We start from the raw sequence: 21,935 nt of genomic DNA on the forward strand, positions 1-21,935 counted from the left end.
TATTGGACTCCACCCTAAACATGAAGTGCATTCAATTAGGTTTGTTTCCTGCCCTGTACGATGAATGGGAAAGTGTACGCGTGTTTGGGGCCGGTTTTATATAAAATATACAGTAATTGTCAGAGTTACAACTCGTATAAACATGTGAGTGCGGGTATGGTTATGTGTGTATGTATTTACCCACCTGTATTTAATTTTGCTTGCGGGGGTTGAGCTCTGGCTCTTTAGTCCCGCCTCTCAACTGTCACTTAACTGTTGTACAGGTTCTTGAGCCTATTGGGCTCTATCAAATCTACATTTGAAACAGTACATGGAGTCTGCCTCTACCACATCACTGTCTAATGCATTCCATTTGTTAACTACACTGACACAGTGTGTGTGTGTGTGTGTGTGTGTGTGTGTGTGTGTGTGTGTGTGTGTGTGTGTGTGTGTGTGTGTGTGTGTGTGTGTAAACAATACCTGTTTATGTTGCCAACTGGCGCTAGCACCCACGAGAACTGAGGACAGGAACCGAGGGGAGCTGAAACAATTGGCAACAACTTCACCCTCTCCTTCGCTTAAAAGTAAAGCTCTCAATGTTGGCCTAATTTCACTGCCGTTTCCCCTGTTGCTAATTCACCGTTTGAATTACCATCAGGGGAAAATACACCTAAACATATGTATGTAAAACAAAAATTTTACATACAAACATGTTTTTTGGGCCTATACAAACTTCCCGTCCCACAGGAGACCTTCCGGGGGAAATAAACGACCAGTTTCAACGGCAGCTTCCTCATTAATGACACCGTGTAATGTCTTACGTTCATTAACGACTAAACCTTATCATATACACACGAAACGAAGCGACCGAAAAAAGAATGAGACACGACTAAAACTTGTGCCTTGTATAGTGACTGTTGTGAGCCTCTTGTTGAATCACTTGTGATACGAAAGATTATTGATGTGTGTGTATATATATATATATATATATATATATATATATATATATATATATTATTAAATACGACCGAAAAAGTAAGATTAATAATTCTAACACGAATTTTCTCAATCTTTCGTACATTACGCTTCACTGTTGGAGGTAAATCAAAAATCACTTCTCCAAAATTCATTTTTATTTCTAGTCTGACGCGACACGGGCGCGTTTCGTAAAACTTATTACATTTTCAAAGACTTCACAAATACACAACTGATTAGAACGTATCTCTGATTTTATATCTACATTTGAGTGAGGTGGGAAGGGTGATGTGGCATTAACACAAGACAGAACAGGAGAGGATATTAATAGGGTATTAAAAGTATCAACACAAGACAGAACAGAAACAATGGGTATTGAATAGAAGTGTTTGTAGAAAGCCTATTGGTCCATATTTCTTGATGCTTCTATATTGGAGCGGAGTCTTGAGGTGGGTAGAATATAGTTGTGTAATAATTGGCTGTTGATTGCTGGTGTTGACTTCTTGATGTGTAGTGCCTCGCAAACGTCAAGCCGCCTGCTATCGCTGTATCTATCGATGATTTCTGTGTTGTTTACTAGGATTTCTCTGGCGATGGTTTGGTTATGGGAAGAGATTATATGTTCCTTAATGGAGCCCTGTTGCTTATGCATCGTTAAACGCCTAGAAAGAGATGTTGTTGTCTTGCCTATATACTGGGTTTTTTGGAGCTTACAGTCCCCAAGTGGGCATTTGAAGGCATAGACGACATTAGTCTCTTTTAAAGCGTTCTGTTTTGTGTCTGGAGAGTTTCTCATGAGTAGGCTGGCCGTTTTTCTGGTTTTATATATATATATATATATATATATATATATATATATATATATATATATATATATATATATTATATATATATATATATATATATATATATATATATATATATATATATATATATATATAATATATATATATATATATATATATATATATATATATTATATATATATATATATATATATATATATATATATATATATATATTATATATATATATATATATATATATATATATATATATATATATATATATATATATATATATATATATATATATATAAACACGTTGTACTGAACGGGGAGGGAATGGCTTGAGCTACCTCCTCCCTTTGTGTGTATTTATACCTCTATAAACTTATGTCAATTTAAATTCCATCAGCAATGAATGTCCATAAAGTAAACTGTGTTAAATGCTCCTGTGTAGGGCTCGCCCCTACTACCACACCAACACCGTTATAGTGAATGGCTCGCCCCTACTACCACACCAACACCGTTATAGTGAATGGCTCGCCCCTACTACCACACCAACACCGTTATAGTGAATGGCTCGCCCCTACTACCACACCAACACCGTTATAGTGAATGGCTCGCCGCCTACTACCACACCAACACCGTTATAGTGAATGGCTCGCCCCTACTACCACACCAACACCGTTATAATGAATGGCTCGCCCCTACTACCACATCAACACCGTTATAATGAATGGCTCGCCCCTACTACCACACCAACACCGTTATAGTGAATGGCTCGCCCCTACTACCACACCAACACCGTTATAGTGAATGGCTCGCCCCTACTACCACACCAACACCGTTATAGTGAATGGCTCGCCGCCTACTACCACACCAACACCGTTATAGTGAATGGCTCGCCCCTACTACCACACCAACACCGTTATAGTGAATGGCTCGCCGCCTACTACCACACCAACACCGTTATAGTGAATGGCTCGCCCCTACTACCACACCAACACCGTTATAGTGAATGGCTCGCCGCCTACTACCACACCAACACCGTTATAGTGAATGGCTCGCCCCTACTACCACACCAACACCGTTATAGTGAATGGCTCGCCGCCTACTACCACACCAACACCGTTATAGTGAATGGCTCGCCGCCTACTACCACACCAACACCGTTATAGTGAATGGCTCGCCCCTACTACCACACCAACACCGTTATAGTGAATGGCTCGCCCCTACTACCACACCAACACCGTTATAGTGAATGGCTCGCCGCCTACTACCACACCAACACCGTTATAGTAAATGGCTCGCCCCTACTACCACGCCAACACCGTTGTAGTGAATTAATCATGTCTACTACCCCTACGGCTATGGCTAGCGAAACATACATAACCCGGTGCTAAAGACGATATCCGTTGGAGTAAGTGCTTCACACCCCTCCAGTGGTCGCCTTACATGTTCCCACGACGAGCAGATCAGCCACGTCACTGTTTATCACGTCCCATGGCGCTGGACCAGTCAAATGAGTGCTGGTGTTTACAGTCCCGGCAGCCATTCATAAGATCACTTTGTATTCTGCAGCCAAGCTATCCCAGCAACGTTATCTCAGCAAAGTTATCCAAGCCAATGTTTACCTTTCATTGCTTTATGTTAAAACGAAGTAATCATTCGTGCTATATCTCTGTATTTTGTATAATTCATTTAATGTGAGTCCGTTAAATCGTATATTATATATATATATATATATATATATATATATATATATATATATATATATATATATATATATATATATATATATATATATATATATATGAGTTCGTGGGACTACACGTGCGTATCAACCCTGGCTAACACCTACATTAACCTCAGTGTTGCACAACCAGGTGGCGCTGCCACCCACAGGGAAGCAGCCAAATCCCGTAAGTATAGAGAACTGGATCACCACTACAATTTTGTCCCCATTGCTTCTGAGACGCTCGGCGCCTGGGGTAAAAGTGCTACCAGTTTTTTGAAGGAACTGGGTTCTAGGCTCATTGAAACAACAAGGGACCCGAGAGCTGCAAGCTTTCTTTTCCAGCGCCTCAGTGTGGCGATACAGAGGGGAAATGCGCACTGCATCCAGGGTTCCTGCCCGCCATCTGAGGAGCTGGAGGAACTCGACAACCTATGACAACCATCTTTGTAACCCATATGTAACTCCTTTTTTGTAACAAAGTTCAAATAAAGTAAATATATATGTGTACATACAAAAGAATGGGGGTGGTAGGAGAAGATAATATTAGTGTTCAGTGAGAAGCCACAAGGTCTCCTCTGAATACTTTTTATTTTCTTCTCCGAGGCTATGGGTCCCCACATTGGCACCAGAGGTGGTACCCTCACAAAATTTTATATATATATATATATATATATATATATATATATATATATATATATATTATATATATATATATAAAATATATATATATACACACATATATAGTGTGTGTGTGTGTGTTGTTGTTGTTGAATATAACCGAAAGGGTAGGAATAATGATTCTAACACGAATCTTCTCAATATTTCTTATGTTATTTTTCACTGTCGAAGGTAATTGAAAAATCAACTCTCCAAAGTTCATTTTCACACTTTATATATGGTCTGACGCCTAGAAGCGTTTCGCAAGACAGTTCTTACATTTTCAAATGCAATTTTACATCCTCTGTTTCATGCTTATATTCGTTTTTGGGTGAGGTGATAGGGCACAAATCAATGGGTAAAGTCAATTTTTCATACTCTGTTAAAACTTTTGAGGCGAGGTGATAAAACAGAGAACACGAATCAATGGGAACATTCTATGTTTTTATCTTCTTGCTTCTGTGTTGGTTCGGGGTCTTGAAGTGGGTAGAATGTAATTATGTGTTAATTGGCCGTTGATTGCAGGTGTTGACTTTTTGATGTGTAGTGCCTCGCTGATGTCGAGTCTCCTGCTATCGCTGTATCTATCGGTGATTTCTGTGTTGCTTGTTACGATTTCTCTGGTGATGGTCTGGTTGTGAGAGATTATATGCTCTTTGATGGAGCCCTGTTGTTTGTGCATTGTTAATCGCCTGGAAAGAGACGTTGTTGTCTTGCATATATACTGGGATCTTTGGGGCTTACAGTCCCTAAGTGGGCATGTGAAGGCACAGACGACGTTGGTTTCTTACAAGGCGTTCTGTTTGGTGTCTGGAGAGTTTTTCATGAGTAGGTTGGCCGTTTTCTTGTTTTTGTAGTAAATTGTCAATTGCATCTTCTGATTTGTGTCTGTGGGGATAACGTTCCTATTAATATCCTTCAGGACACTTTCCTCCGTTTTATGAGCCGTCGAAAAGAAGTTCCTGTAAAACAGTCTAATAGGGGGTACAGGTGTTGTGTTAGTTAACTCTTCAGAGGTTGTATGGTATTTCACATTTCTTTTAATGGCGTCTTAAACATAACCATTAGAGAAGCCATTGTTGATTAGGACCTGCCAGTCTGTATGTGGGCGTGGGTATCTGGCTGATGATTGGCCGAAGTTGGTTTCCAGGCTTATGGGTCTTGACATTCCCATATGTGTATTGGATGTTGTTCAACAACATATGTTTACAAGAAAGACTGTGTTTACAAGATATGTTTAATATGTAACCATATATTTAATATGTAAACATATGTTTACAAGAAATGTGACAGTGTCAGACCACGAAGGAAGAATTGAAACAGGACAATATACACACACACATTCACACATCTTAGCACTATATTCCCAAGATACTCTTATTTACCTTACACACACAGGGATGATATGTTAAACACGCATTAAAAACAATAGACTATAACCTTAGATCACACAGGACTTTCCCACGACCAGACAACCCCCCCCCCCTCCCCCCTCAGGCTCTCTCGGTGATAACTTTGGGATTTCCTGCTGACAGACATGTTGAAGCTTCCCCTCGGTGGAACACATGTCCAGGCAGTCACCAGACATAATGACGCTTCCTTGGCCAGCCAATCAACACACTGACCCTCAGTGTGTGTGTGTGTGTGTGTGTGTACTCACCTATATGTACTCACCTATATGTGCTTGCAGGATCGAGCATTGACTCTTGGATCCCGCCTTTCTAGCTATCGGTTGTTTACAGCAATGACTCCTGTCCCATTTCCCTATCATACCTAGTTTTAAAAGTATGAATAGTATTTGCTTCCACAACCTGTTCCCCAAGTGCATTCCATTTTTCTACTACTCTCACGCTAAAAGAAAACTTCCTAACATCTCTGTGACTCATCTGAGTTTCCAGTTTTCTGTGTGTGTGTGTGTGTGTGTGTGTGTGTGTGTGTGTGTGTGTGTGTGTGTGTGTGTGTGTGTGTGTGTGTGTGTGTATTCACCCAGTTGTATTCACCTAGTTGTGCTTGCGGAGGTTGAGCTCTGCTCTTTCGGCCCGCCTCTCAACTGTCAATCAATCAACTGTTACTAACTACTAACTAACTTTTTCACACACACACACGCACCCAGGAAGCAGCCCGTAACATCTGTCTAACTCCCAGGTACCTATTTACTGCTAGGTAACAGGAGCATCAGGGTAAAAGAAACTTTGCCCATTTATTTCTGCCTAGTCCGGGAATCGAACCCGGGCCACAGGATTACGAGTCCTACGCGCTGTCCACTCAGCTACCACACCCCCTGGTGTGTACCCAGACTCCCCTGTGTGTGTACACCCAAGGTCACCAGAGACCTTATGTCAGTGTATACTATGATAAGCCACATACAAATATAGATTTTAACGAGGTTATGGCGATTATTTACCGACACAGTAAAAGACAAGTTCCATCACCCTCCCCATAACCCCAACACGACGGCTATACTGGCTGCCTTAACACACCCTCCATCTGGGACCCCTCCACCTGCGACGTGCACCACCCCACGTGCTGCTGGGATACCAAGACGTGCACCAGCCCACGTGCTGCTGGGATACCAAGACGTGCACCAGCCCACGTGCTGCTGGGATACCAAGACGTGCACCAGCCCACGTGCTGCTGGTATACCAAGACGTGCACCAGCCCACGTGCTGCTGGGATACCAAGACGTGCACCAGCCCACGTGCTGCTGGGATACCAAGACGTGCACCAGCCCACGTGCTGCTGGGATACCAAGACGTGCACCAGCCCACGTGCTGCTGGGATACCAAGACGTGCACCAGCTCACGTGCTGCTGGGATACCAAGACGTGCACCAGCCCACGTGCTGCTGGGATACCAAGACGTGCACCAGCCCACGTGCTGCTGGCATACCAAGACGTGCACCAGCCCACGTGCTGCTGGGATACCAAGACGTGCACCAGCCCACGTGCTGCTGGGATACCAAGACACGTGCACCAGCCCACGTGCTGCTGGGATACCAAGACACGTGCACTAGCTCACGTGCTGCTGGGATACCAAGACGTGCACCAGCCCACGTGCTGCTGGGATACCAAGACACGTGCACCAGCCCACGTGCTGCTGGGATACCAAGACGTGCACCAGCCCACGTGCTGCTGGCATACCAAGACGTGCACCAGCCCACGTGCTGCTGGCATACCAAGACGTGCACCAGCCCACGTGCTGCTGGGATACCAAGACGTGCACCAGCCCACGTGCTGCTGGGATACCAAGACGTGCACCAGCCCACGTGCTGCTGGGATACCAAGACGTGCACCACCCCACGTGCTGCTGGGATACCAAGACACGTGCACCACCCCACGTGCTGCTGGGATACCAAGACGTGCACCACCCCACGTGCTGCTGGGATACCAAGACGTGCACCAGCCCACGTGCTGCTGGGATACCAAGACGTGCACCAGCCCACGTGCTGCTGGGATACCAAGACGTGCACCAGCCCACGTGCTGCTGGGATACCAAGACGTGCACCAGCCCACGTGCTGCTGGGATACCAAGACGTGCACCAGCCCACGTGCTGCTGGGATACCAAGACACGTGCACCAGCCCACGTGCTGCTGGGATACCAAGACGTGCACCAGCCCACGTGCTGCTGGGATACCAAGACGTGCACCAGCCCACGTGCTGCTGGCATACCAAGACGTGCACCAGCCCACGTGCTGCTGGGATACCAAGACGTGCACCAGCCCACGTGCTGCTGGGATACCAAGACGTGCACCAGCCCACGTGCTGCTGGGATACCAAGACGTGCACCACCCCACGTGCTGCTGGGATACCAAGACACGTGCACCACCCCACGTGCTGCTGGGATACCAAGACGTGCACCACCCCACGTGCTGCTGGGATACCAAGACGTGCACCAGCCCACGTGCTGCTGGGATACCAAGACGTGCACCAGCCCACGTGCTGCTGGGATACCAAGACACGTGCACCAGCCCACGTGCTGCTGGGATACCAAGACACGTGCACCACCCCACGTGCTGCTGGCATACCAAGACGTGCACCAGCCCACGTGCTGCTGGGATACCAAGACACGTGCACCACCCCACGTGCTGCTGGGATACCAAGACGTGCACCAGCCCACGTGCTGCTGGCATACCAAGACGTGCACCACCCCACGTGCTGCTGGGATACCAAGACGTGCACCAGCCCACGTGCTGCTGGGATACCAAGACGTGCACCAGCCCACGTGCTGCTGGGATACCAAGACACGTGCACCAGCCCACGTGCTGCTGGCATACCAAGACGTGCACCAGCCCACGTGCTGCTGGGATACCAAGACGTGCACCAGCCCACGTGCTGCTGGGATACCAAGACACGTGCACCAGCCCACGTGCTGCTGGCATACCAAGACGTGCACCAGCCCACGTGCTGCTGGGATACCAAGACGTGCACCAGCCCACGTGTACGACGCCATGCTGCCTCCAATGCATTATATAAAAAATCTAACCATTTCTAACATCTTCTAAGACAACTTTATATTAAAATCAAATTTATTTATATAGCTTTATACATCCAAGTACCACTGTTTCTACACAGAGTAGTAAGGAAGACTCGGCCAAGATTACAGTTATCTGCAATAGGGTGATAGCGTGCACGAGGGCTCCCCTGCGGGCGGCTTGGTGCATAGGGTAAAGCAACTCCAGCAACAAGCAAATCACCAGCCCGGATCTCATCCAGAAGTTATCACCACCAAGCATCCCGTCAGAGGGCCAGCATCCGCCCCACTTATCTCACCTGTGGCACCTGTGGCACCGGTACACCTGGGGCACCAGTACACCTGGGGCACCAGTACACCTGGGGCACCAGTACACCTGGGGCACCAGTACACCTGGGGCACCAGTACACCTGGGCACCAGTACACCTGGGGCACCAGTACACCTGGGGCACCAGTACCCTTGGGCACCAGTACACCTGGGGCACCAGTACACCTGGGGCACCAGTACCCTTGGGCACCAGTACCCCCGCTGGCCGCACAAACACAACCAACGTTGTCACTTAAACTCTACAATCACTCAATGATTTCCAATTTCATCCAATCATCATAATACGCGTCGTGGCAGCAAATGAATGACCTAACTATACACAGTAATTAAGGTATGGTTTACCATTGTTGGGGACAGGATGCGTGTTAAGACTTATCAAGGTCCTTCTAGGCACCGGTTGACCCTCACCGGTAAAGACTGACTCCGGAGGACCTATTTACCGCTAGGGGAACAGGTGCATTAGGGAAAAAGTGCCCCAACTATTTATAACCCGCTCGGGAATCGAGTCCGCAACCCCCCGACAGTGGAGAGCGAAGCCCACTGTGCCACAGCACATGCCGTTGTAACGCGCGAGTGAAGTAGTGTTATTATTATTAACATCTTTATTGACAAAATTAATTCCAATTTTGCCTAGTGTTACTAACCTTTGTCGAGGAGCCTAAACTTGCGGTGGACGAGCCTGGAGGAGGACGGGAGGAGGCGGTGGTGGGCGTGGTGGGCGGGGGTGTCGGAGGTGGTGGAGTGCTCGGTGAGGGTGTCAGAGTCGCCCAGGCTGCTGCTGGGGCGCCGGCGGTGGTGGTGGCGGTAGATGGAGAGCAGCAGGTCGTCCACTAGCGACCGCCTCCGCTGGGTGCTGCTGCTGCTGCTCCATCTGCTGCTGACGGAGGAACACGCGTTAATCTCCCACACATGACCACTCTCACCCTCCTCCCTGATCCAGTCTTCTCATTAACAATAATCACACACAAGACTAATAATAGTCCTCTGTGTGACTATTTACCAACGTCAAAACCATGATGGATCCGGTGTTTAAGGAAATCATCGTCAGCATGAACAATGATGGGTTTAATTCCCTCATGCGGCCTCGATATACATTTCAAACTCTCTTATGTCTGGGAAACATCTAACTACCTTTGTTAGGCTTACGGGAACACTTTAAATCGTTAACCTCTCGACATTTTGGCGGGGAAAACAAACCGTTGACTTTTCGAGCACCGAGTTACCTTAACTATTACATTTCTCTATAGCTTTGCTTGGAAAACGTGGCCTTTCTGATAACATATCGGAAAAGGAATATTTAGGAAAACTTAGAAAGCTACATCAAGTGTTGTAAAACACACTTCTTTTCCAACACTTAAGGTCTACCGTCTCTGGAGGGTTATAAATGTCATACCTTACAACCTACTGACCAATGTGCAAGTGTACATTAGCACACTTAAAGTAATAATAATACTTAATACATACACAACGATAAACGGAATATACCACTCTGTGTATTCATTAATTATATTCTCTATACAGCCTTCCCCCCCTAACATAGCCTATCTCCACTCAGGCTATTTATCTGAAAATGTCAATAATTTTAAACATTAAATTCTTGAACCTAACTTCCATAAAATAAAATGTATACTCAGTGAAATTTATATCAAATTTGTGTGGTTCACTATCCAAATCCTCATTAATCGTTTCGCCAAACAATAAGTGTGACCGTATCAAATAGGGTTGACTCCTGAAGTGAAGTCAACCCATATTCAACAGGACAGAGCGCGGAAGACGACACGGTGACGTAACAACCAAAAATTAATACACCAGAAGCTTGAGTACAACAAAGCGCAAAGGAAGTACCAGCCAAACAGCTACAGTTCCACAGGAAAAAATAAAACGGTAAAAGATCGCATTAAGAAGAGGGAGCAATGTTACAGGAAAACACAGCATGTAGACAAGAGGCTCCTGGTCTCAAAAGGCTTGTAAAACAGAACTAAAGTGGAATGTAATGGGAGAAGCTGTGGAAGCTACCTCCATTCATCCACCAACTTCAACACTGCTGCTGCTCACTACCAGTAGAGTGATAGCCAAGCCCTGATAGGTAAGCACACACACACCCTAAAACACAGCCACACCCATGTTATGGGTCGCAGACCACCTCTATCATTACCGGGGGAGGCAAGGAGGGGGAGTGATGGATCGGACAGGGAGACTAAGGGAGGGGAATGAATAGAACAGGGAAGGCGAGAAGGGAGTTAAGTCAAAAGAAGGTGGTGAAGAAATTAATCGAGTCGACCTAATAGAGTTGGTGGAAAGGGAAGAGAGCGATTGGTGGCATGGTTGTGTCGACTATGAGGTCAAGGTCGAGCAAGAACAGCCATATCCCGCCAAACACACACCGAAACTACGACGTTGGTACAACGTTCGAACAGGTATTAACACCTCCTAACCAGTTATAACAACCAATATAGCAAGTTGTAACAACGTTCTAATACGTCATAAATGCGTTAAGCCAAGATGTAACAACTTTATTACAAGATGTAACAAGCGGAAAATAGAGACAGTTTCGGTTTGTGTTTCCAGGGATAAGGCTGGGTCACACTAGCAGGGTTTAATAAAGGAAGGTTGCTGTTATTTTGACCGACAAGGGTAAAAAGTATTCCCACAGGAAAGTAACTTGTGACATCAATGTCCCACTCATACACGATTCCATTACTGTAACTTTTGCACCAATATAGAGATAAGAATTAAGAACACCGCAGAAGGCCTATTATCCCAGGCGCTGCAGCTCCCATCATCCTGCTACTGTCATCAGTTATTATCATGATTACTATATGCAAGCCTAACAAAGTTATTATCACAACACAACCGTCAGAGGAATTATAAAAGACGGCGTGCGTCTGGGGGTGACTCAAGACACTGCTTCCATCTCGCGTTTTTCCCGTTCCAAACATTTTCTCAGTAAAACTTGTATGCGAGGCACATAAAGAATTAGACCCTACTTCCGCGTAGTCACTATTAAGTAATCGCTGCTATGTAAGAGTTCCCGGGCAAGAGCGCCCAGGTAAGAGTACCCAGGCAACAGCACCCAGGCAAGAGCACCCAGGTAAGGGCTCCCAGGCAAGAGCGCCCCAGGTAAGGGCTCCCAGGTAAGGGCTCCCAGGCAAGAGCGTCCCAGGCAAGAGCGTCCCAGGCAAGAGCGTCCCAGGCAAGAGCGTCCCAGGCAAGAGCACCCCCAGGCAAGAGCACCCCAGGCAAGAGCACCCCAGGCAAGAGCGCCCAATAAAGAGCGCTCCAGGCAAGAGCGCCCCAGGCAAGAGCGCCCCAGGCAAGAGCGCCCCAGGCAAGAGCGCCCCAGGCAAGAGCGCCCCAGGCAAGAGCGCGCCCAGGCAAGCACGCGCTCAAGCCCAGACGCCATCACAGGTGGTGTTCCCAGAGCCTCGCGCCTAATAACCATCTCACCTCACAAAGTTGTCACGTAAGGGGTCTCTACATGCACTCCTTCACCGCTAAAAATATACTCGTGAACTTTCACCAGAAAATATAAGATTACACATTTTACCTGCCACCAAATTGAAAATGAGCAAAATATATACCAGGCGATACTCCCTTTAATTTCAAATTCGAATAAACGCAGTAATATTTTCAATGTCGGAAGATTGACCCTTAATAGAGTTGGGTCTTAGAGTCGGAAGACTAAGACTCGACTCTATTGGGGAGTTAAATAAGTCTCACATTAAGACATGGGATCGAAGTCAACTTTCTGGTGCCTATCACCACATATAGTAAGTATTTGGTGATAAGTGCAACCATTTATGACCACTTACAACCACTTTACAACCACTTGCCGGAAACGCTATGCGTACTAGTGGCTTTAGGTATTGTATGTACTAGCTCTATCTTTAAATTCGAACATTATGTTTGTAAATCATCTTCCATGTATGTACCTTTACCTGAATAAAAAAATCTATCTAATGTATCTATTTGAGGAAGACGGGCGGGGTTCCTGAGCCACACAAACAAATGCTGCGCGGCCGACCACCCGGCGTGTTGACGCCGCCACCACCACCACCATCCCGGCTTCAGTCATATCCCTTGATTACCGTCAACTTTGTTATTGCAGAAGTGAAACACTCTTCCCATTTGAGCTCTTAGTCAGGTGGGCTCTCCCCCCCAAGGTGGTGGGCTCTCCCCCCCAGGTGGTGGGCTCTCCCTCCCCCCAGGTGGTGGGCTCTCCCTCCCCCCAGGTGGTGGACTCTCCCTCCCCCCAGGTGGTGGACTCTCCCTCCCCCCCAGGTGGTGGGCTCTCCCTCCCCCCCAGGTGGTGGACTCTCCCTCCCCCCCAGGTGGTGGGCTCTCCCTCCCCCCCAGGTGGTGGGCTCTCCCTCCCCCCCAGGTGGTGGGCTCTCCCTCCCCCCCAGGTGGTGGGCTCTCCCTCCCCCCCAGGTGGTGGGCTCTCCCTCCCCCCCAGGTGGTGGGCTCTCCCTCCCCCCCAGGTGGTGGGCTCTCCCTCCCCCCCAGGTGGTGGACTCTCCCTCCCCCCCCAGGTGGTGGACTCTCCCTCCCCCCCCAGGTGGTGGACTCTCCCTCCCCCCCCCCCAGGTGGTGGACTCTCCCTCCCCCCCCCAGGTGGTGGACTCTCCCTCCCCCCCAGGTGGTGGACTCTCCCTCCCCCCCAGGTGGTGGACTCTCCCTCCCCCCCCAGGTGGTGGACTCTCCCTCCCCCCCCAGGTGGTGGACTCTCCCTCCCCCCCCAGGTGGTGGACTCTCCCTCCCCCCCAGGTGGTGGACTCTCCCTCCCCCCCCAGGTGGTGGACTCTCCCTCCCCCCCAGGTGGTGGACTCTCCCTCCCCCCCCAGGTGGTGGACTCTCCCTCCCCCCCCAGGTGGTGGACTCTCCCTCCCCCCCCCAGGTGGTGGACTCTCCCTCCCCCCCCAGGTGGTGGACTCTCCCTCCCCCCCAGGTGGTGGACTCTCCCTCCCCCCCCCAGGTGGTGGACTCTCCCTCCCCCCCCCAGGTGGTGGACTCTCCCTCCCCCCCCCCAGGTGGTGGACTCTCCCTCCCCCCCCAGGTGGTGGACTCTCCCTCCCCCCCCAGGTGGTGGACTCTCCCTCCCCCCCCAGGTGGTGGACTCTCCCTCCCCCCCCAGGTGGTGGACTCTCCCTCCCCCCCCAGGTGGTGGACTCTCCCTCCCCCCCCAGGTGGTGGACTCTCCCTCCCCCCCCAGGTGGTGGACTCTCCCTCCCCCCCCAGGTGGTGGACTCTCCCTCCCCCCCCAGGTGGTGGACTCTCCCTCCCCCCCAGGTGGTGGACTCTCCCTCCCCCCCAGGTGGTGGACTCTCCCTCCCCCCCCAGGTGGTGGACTCTCCCTCCCTCCCCCCAGGTGGTGGACTCTCCCTCCCTCCCCCCAGGTGGTGGACTCTCCCTCCCCCCAGGTGGTGGACTCTCCCTCCCCCCAGGTGGTGGACTCTCCCTCCCCCCAGGTGGTGGACTCTCCCTCCCCCCAGGTGGTGGACTCTCCCTCCCCCCAGGTGGTGGACTCTCCCTCCCCCCAGGTAAGCTCTCCCCAGGTGGGCTCTCCCCCCCAGGTAAGCTCTCCCCCCAGGTAAGCTCTCCCCCCAGGTAAGCTCTCCCCCAGGTAAGCTCTCCCCCCAGGTAAGCTCTCCCCCAGGTAAGCTCTCCCCCCAGGTAAGCTTTCCCCCCAGGTAAGCTCTCCCCCCATGTAAGCTCTCCCCCAGGTAAGCTCTCCTCCCAGGTAAGCTCTCCCCCAGGTAAGCTCTCCCCCCAGGTAAGCTCTCCCCCAGGTAAGCTCTCCCCCAAGTGGGCTCTCCCCCAGGTAAGCTCTCCCCCCAGGTAACCTCTCCCCCCAGGTAAGCTCTCCCCCCAGGTAAGCTCTCCCCCCAGGTAGGCTCTCCCCCCAGGCAAGCTCTCCCCCAGATGGGCTCTCCCCCCAGGTAAGCTCTCCCCCAAGTGGGCTCTCCCCCCAGGTAAGCTCTCCCCCAGGAGAACCCTCTCCCACCCCCAGGAAGCCCCTACAAAATAATAGCATTAACCCACACCATCTTTACTCTAACGGCTGCAAGTGTATTTTCCATAATTAAAAACGCGGTAATTAAGGCGGGTGAATTAGCCAGAGGGATTGAAAATTACCTTAATTAAACCGTGTACAAAAATCACTAGGGGAGGGGGGCATAATATCCAGGTTACTTGCAGCCTACCTTTATATATAATAAAAAAACAGGATTAAGAAGGGACTTACAACTCTAACTCCAACAGTTGCATTTTTAACGGAGTGGCAAATGGAGAAAACTGTCTGGTGGGGCAACGTGCTTGTCCTAATGGAGGTAATATTTGAACATATATCACTATTAACATCATTATCAATCACAACCTGTCCTCTTAAAAGAACGTCGCTTTTGGCCGTTTGCCCGTATGGCCGAATATGGACGTAATATGAAAATGAAAAAAAAATGAAAATACATTTGGGATTTTTTTTCAACAACAGTAAGTTAAGGGTCCTCTGATAGGTTAAGTGGGCAGGAAATTCTTATAAAGTTTCAAAACGGTATGAAAACGTTAATGGAAAATTGCCTCTTCTAAGCTTGCCGAGTCGGCCGGATGACTCAAACAGAAAACGAAACAGTACGTCACTTTTGTGAATCGATTTCATTTCAAATTACGTCCAAATTTGGCCATAGTGCGCATACGAGCGAAAAGTGACGTTATTTTTAAGAGGACGGGTTGCACCATCACCGCTCCTGGTCACCACACGCTAATTGTAAGTGACTCCTTGTCATCCTTGACTGCCCTCAGCTCCCCAAGGCATAACTGTGACGTGCTTATCTCTGAAGCTAGACTCAGATATAATGAAATAATCAATGATGGAGTCAAGAGTTTGTCTCCTGTGGATTCTTTCCCATATTGGTCTCCGAATGCATGATAGAACTGATGAGTTGGCAAAGACTTTTGCTCGTAAAGAGGGAATCGATTACCAACTTGGACTGCCTTTGAGCAACCTGAGGACAGCAATATCCAAGGAACATCAACTAAATTTCGGAGACTTGAGGCAAAGTGAAATTCACACCAGTTACTCCATCTATCATCATTTTATTATGCAGGAAGAATCGCACGTCTATGGGTCATCCAGTAAGATTAGCAGACTTCTAGATGTTACCACTGCTAGGCTTAGGCTCGGCTACAAGTACCTGGTTGATACCTGGTTGATACCTGGTTGATGGGGTTCTGGGAGTTCTTCTACTCCCCAATTACCTCTGGGAATTTGTAACATCTGCTGATGTAGATTTGACTAAATGTAAACTCTGTCAGCAGAATTATTCGCATACTTTGCGTCATTATATAATGGAATGTGAAAAAATCGCGGAATTTAGAGATAACACCATCAATACTGTCCAAGAAATGTGTAAGTACTTCATTCATAATGATGTGCTGCCCGAAATCTTAGCGAAGTATCCAAAATTTGCTTACTGTAAGTAATGCATGCACATGACTGTAAAGCTGCCGCCCAGTTGGGTGGGTGTGGAGCAAGACTAGTAACTGTGTGACTCACCATAGATGTAAAGTGCCTTGTATAGTGACTGTTGTGAGCCTCTTGTTGATCACTTGTGACACAAAAGATTATTGATGTATTTGTGTGGGTATTTGTATATATATATATATATATATATATATATATATATATATATATATATATATATATATATATATATATATATATATATATATATATATATATATATATATATGTACATGTATGAATGAGAATGTGTACATGTATATATAACATTAATTTTGTAACGCGTCAAAAAAATTTTATTTGCTTAGCTAAACGAGCAAGAGGGTTCAGTTCTTGAACAGATTATGTGCCTTTGTAATCCTTTACACCACCGCCCACGGGATGGGTATGGGGTGCATAATAAAGAAAGAAACTGAAATTGGTCAACATTCCCAAATATCACCATCAACCAGCGTCAAAATTATGGTGGTTTAAAGATATTAGAGCACCGTGATATTGACGCTTCTTCGGACGAACAGTTTCAACAGGTGAGGTTAATTGCCCCATGCACCAACGCTTCTGCTTGCGTAAAAGCCCTTCAAACTTAACGCTTGTCACGTGGTGAGACCGGCCTGGAGAATGACGAGTCAACTGACGGAGGGTGTTGTCTGGGTCAAGGCGCCAGACACAGGGTGTGTTGTCTGGGTCATGGCGCCAGACACGGGGGGGGGGGGGGTGTTGTCTGGGCCATGGCGTCAGACACGGGGGGGGGTGTTGTCTGGGTCATGGCTCCAGACACGGGGGGGGGGGGGGGTGTTGTCTGGGTCAAGCCGCCAGACACAGGGGGGGGGGGGTGTTGTCTGGGTCATGGCTCCAGACACGGGGGGGGGGGGGTGTTGTCTGGGTCATGGCGCCAGACACGGACGGGGGGGGGGGTGTTGTTTGCGTCAATGCGCCAGACATGGGGGGGGGGTGTTGTCTGGGTCATGGCTCCAGACACGGGGGGGTATTGTCTGGGTCATGGCGCCAGACACGGGGGGGGTGTTGTCTGGGTCATGGCGCCAGACACGGGGGGGGTGTTGTCTGGGTCATGGCGCCAGACACGGGGGGGTGTTGTCTGGGTCAAGGCGCCAGACACGGGGAGGGGGTGTTGTCTGGATCAAGGCGCCAGACACGGGGAGGGGGTGTTGTCTGGGGTCAAGGCGCCAGACACAGAGGGGGGTGTTGTCTGGGTCATGGCGCCAGACACGGGGGGGGGGGTGTTGTTTGCGTCAATGCGCCAGACACGGGAAGGGTGTTGTCTGGGTCATGGCTCCAGACACGGGGGGGTATTGTCTGGGTCATGGCGCCAGACACGGGGGGGGGTGTTGTCTGGGTCATGGCGCCAGACACGGGGGGGGGTGTTGTCAGGGTCATGGCGCCAGACACGGGGGGGGGGGTGTTGTCTGGGTCATGGCGCCAGACACGGGGAGGGGGTGTTGTCTGGATCAAGGCGCCAGACACGGGGAGGGGGTGTTGTCTGGGGTCAAGGCGCCAGACACAGAGGGGGGTGTTGTCTGGGTCATGGCGCCAGACACGGGGGGGGGGGGTGTTGTTTGCGTCAATGCGCCAGACACGGGAAGGGTGTTGTCTGGGTCATGGCGCCAGACACGAGGGGGCGGTGTTGTCTGGGTCATTGCGCCAGACACGGGGGGGGGGGGTGTTGTCTGGGTCATGGCGCCAGACACGGGGGGGGTGTTGTTTGCGTCAATGCGCCAGACACGGGTAGGGGGTGTTGTCTGGGTCATGGCTCCAGACACGGGGGGGGGTGTTGTCTGGGTCATGGCGCCAGACACGGGGGGGGGGGGGTGTTGTTTGCGTCAATGCGCCAGACACGGGGGAGGGTGTTGTCTGGGTCATGGCGCCAGACACGGGGAGGGGTGTTGTCTGGGTCAAGGCGCCAGACACGGGGGGGGGGGATGTTGTCTGGGTCAAGGCGCCAGACACGGGGTGGGGGTGTTGTCTGGGTCATGGCGCTAGACACGGGGGGGGGGTGTTGTCTGGGTCAAGGCGCCAGACACGGGGGGGGGGTGTGTTGTCTGGGTCAAGGCACTAGACACGGGGGGGGGGGGGTGTTGTCTGGGTCATGGCGCCAGACACGGGGGGGGGGTGTTGTCTGGGTCATGGCGCCAGACACGGGGGAGGGGTGTTGTCTGGGTCATGGCACCAGACACGGGGGGGGGTGTTGTCTGGGTCAAGGCGCCAGACACGGGGGGAGGGGTGTTGTCTGGGTCATGGCGCCAGACACGGGGGGGGGTGTTGTCTGGGTCAAGGCGCCAGACACGGGGGGGGGGTGTTGTCTGGGTCAAGGCGCCAGACACGGGGGGGGGGGATGTTGTCTGGGTCAAGGCGCCAGACACGGGGGGGGTGTTGTCTGGGTCAAGGCGCCAGACACGGGGGGTGGTGTTGTCTGGGTCAAGGCGCCAGACACGGGGGGGGGTGTTGTCTGGGTCAAGGCGCCAGACACGGGGGGGTGTTGTCTGGGTCAAGGCGCCAGGCACGGGGGAGGGGGTGTTGTCTGGGTCATGGCGCCAGGCACGGGGGGGGTGTTGTCTGGGTCATGGCGCCAGACACGGGGGGGGGGGTGTTGTCTGGGTCAAGGCGCCAGACACGGGGGGTATGTTGTCTGGGTCAAGGCGCCAGGCACGGGGGGGGGGGTGTTGTCTGGGTCATGGCGCCAGGCAGGGGGGGGGGGGTGTTGTCAGGGTCATGGCGCCAGACACGGGGGGGGTGTTGTCTGGGTCAAGGCGCCAGACACGGGGGGGGGGTGTTGTCTGGGTCATGGCGCCAGACACGGGGAAGGGTGTTGTCTGGGTCATGGCGCCAGACACGGGGGGGGGGGGTGTTGTCTGGGTCATGGCGCCAGACACGGGGGGGGGTGTTGTCTGGGTCAAGGCGCCAGACACGGGGGGGGTGTTGTCTGGGTCATGGCGCCAGACACGGGGAAGGGTGTTGTCTGGGTCATGGCGCCAGACACGGGGGGGGGTGTTGTCTGGGTCAAGGCGCCAGACACGGGGGGGGTGTTGTCTGGGTCATGGTGCCAGACACGGGGGGGGGGTGTTGTCTGGGTCAAGGCGCCAGACACGGGGGGGGGGTGTTGTCTGGGTCATGGCGCCAGACACGGGGGGGGGGTGTTGTCTGGGTCATGGCGCCAGACACGGGGGGGGGGGGGTGTTGTCTGGGTCATGGCGCCAGACACGGGGAAGGGGTGTTGTCTGGGTCATGGCACCAGACACGGGGGGGGGTGTTGTCTGGGTCAAGGCGACAGACACGGGGGGAGGAGTGTTGTCTGGGTCAAGGCGCCAGACACGGGGGGGGGTGTTGTCTGGGTCATGGCGCCAGACACGGGGGGGGGTTGTTGTCTGGGTCATGGCGCCAGACACGGGGGGGGGGGGTGTTGTCTGGGTCAAGGCGCCAGACACGGGGGGTATGTTGTCTGGGTCAAGGCGCCAGACACGGGGGGTATGTTGTCTGGGTCAAGGCGCCAGGCACGGGGGGGGGTGTTGTCTGGGTCATGGCGCCAGGCACGGGGGGGGGGGTGTTGTCTGGGTCATGGCACCAGACACGGGGGGGGTGTTGTCTGGGTCAAGGCGCCAGACACGGGGGGTATGTTGTCTGGGTCAAGGCGCCAGACACGGGGGGTATGTTGTCTGGGTCAAGGCGCCAGGCACGGGGGGGGGGGGGTGTTGTCTGGGTCATGTCGCCAGGCACGGGGGGGGGGGTGTTGTCTGGGTCATGGCGCCAGACACGGGGGGGGGTGTTGTCTGGGTCAAGGCGCCAGACACGGGGGGGGTGTTGTCTGGGTCATGGCGCCAGACACGGGGAAGGGTGTTGTCTGGGTCATGGCGCCAGACACGGGGGGGGGTGTTGTCTGGGTCAAGGCGCCAGACACGGGGGGGGGGGTGTTGTCTGGGTCATGGTGCCAGACACGGGGGGGGGGTGTTGTCTGGGTCAAGGCGCCAGACACGGGGGGGGTTGTTGTCTGGGTCATGGCACTAGACACGGAGGGGGGGGGTGTTTTCTGGGTCATGGCGCCAGACACGGGGGGGTGTTGTCTGGGTCATGGCGATAGACACGAGGGGGGGGGTGTTGTCTGGGTCATGGCGCCAAACACGGGGGGGGGTGTTGTCTGGGTCATGGCGCCAGACACGGGGGGGTGTGTTGTCTGGGTCATGGCGCCAGACACGGGGGGGGTGTTGTCTGGGTCATGGCGCCAGACACGGGGGGGGGGTGTTGTCTGGGTCATGGCACCAGACACGGGGTGGGGTGTTGTCTGGGTCATGGCACCAGACACTGGGGGGGTGTTGTCTGGGTCAAGGCGCCAGACACGGGGGGGGGGGTGTTGTCTGGGTCATGGCACCAGACACTGGGGGGGGGTGTTGTCTGGGTCATGGCACCAGACACTGGGGGGTGTTGTCTGGGTCATGGCACCAGACACGGGGGGGGGGGTGTTGTCTGGGTCATGGCACCAGACACGGGGGGGGTGTTGTCTACGTCATGGCACCAGACACGGGGGGGGGTGTTATCTGGGTCATGGCACCAGACACGGGGGGGGGGGTGTTGTCTGGGTCATGGCGCTAGACACGGTGGGGGGGGTGTTGTCTGGGTCATGGCGCCAGACACAGGGGGGAGTGTTGTCTGGGTCATGGCACCAGACACGGGGGGGGTTGTTGTCTGGGTAATGGCGCCAGACACGGGGGGGGTGTTGTCTGGGTCAAGGCGCCAGACACGGGGGGGAGGTTTTGTCTGGGTCAAGGCGCCAGACACGGGGGGGAGGTTTTGTCTGGGTCATGGCGCCAGACACCGGGGGGGGGGTGTTGTCTGGGTCATCGCGCCAGACACGGGGGGGTTGTTGTCTGGATCATGGCGCCAGACACGGGGGGGGGGTGTTGTTTGGGTCAAGGCGCCAGACACGGGGGGGGTGTTGTCTGGGTCATGGCGCCAGACACAGGGTGGGGTGTTGTCTGGGTCATGGCGCCAGACACGGGGGGGTGTTGTCTGGGTCATGGTGCCAGACACGGGGGGGTGCTGTCTGGGTCAAGGCGCCAGACACGGGGGGGGGGTGTTGTCTGGGTCATGGCGCTAGACACGGGGGGGGGGTGTTGTCTGGGTCAAGGCGCCAGACACGGGGGGGGGGGGTGTTGTCTGGGTCATGGCGCCAGACACGAGGGGGGGTGTTGTCTGGGTCAAGGCGCCAGACACGGGGGGGGGGGGGTGTTGTCTGGGTCATGGCACCAGACACGGGGGGGGGTGTTGTCTGGGTCATGGCACCAGACACGGGGGGGTGTTGTTTGGGTCATGGCGCCAGACACGGGGGGGGTGTTGTCTGGGTCATGGCGCCAGACACGGGGGGGGGTGTTGTCTGGATCATCACGCCAGACACGGGGGGGGGGGGAGTGTTGTCTGGGTCAAGGCGCCAGACACGGGGGGGGGGTGTTGTCTGGGTCATGGCGCCAGACACGGGGG

At 52.3% G+C, this 21,935-nt stretch overlaps 1 protein-coding gene across 1 annotated transcript in view; it reads right to left on the bottom strand.

Annotated features, from left to right (window-relative positions):
- Positions 1 to 21,935, bottom strand: part of LOC123746750 (serine-rich adhesin for platelets) — a 393,680-nt gene that overhangs the window by 360,245 nt on the left and 11,500 nt on the right. Inside the window, exon 2 of the mRNA XM_069321683.1 lies at positions 9,577 to 9,806. Within this exon, the coding sequence (XP_069177784.1) occupies positions 9,577 to 9,806 (230 nt within the window). The remainder of the gene's footprint in view (positions 1 to 9,576; positions 9,807 to 21,935) is intronic.

This window comes from Procambarus clarkii, chromosome 10 (assembly GCF_040958095.1).
Source record: "Procambarus clarkii isolate CNS0578487 chromosome 10, FALCON_Pclarkii_2.0, whole genome shotgun sequence".
NCBI lineage: Eukaryota > Metazoa > Arthropoda > Malacostraca > Decapoda > Cambaridae > Procambarus > Procambarus clarkii.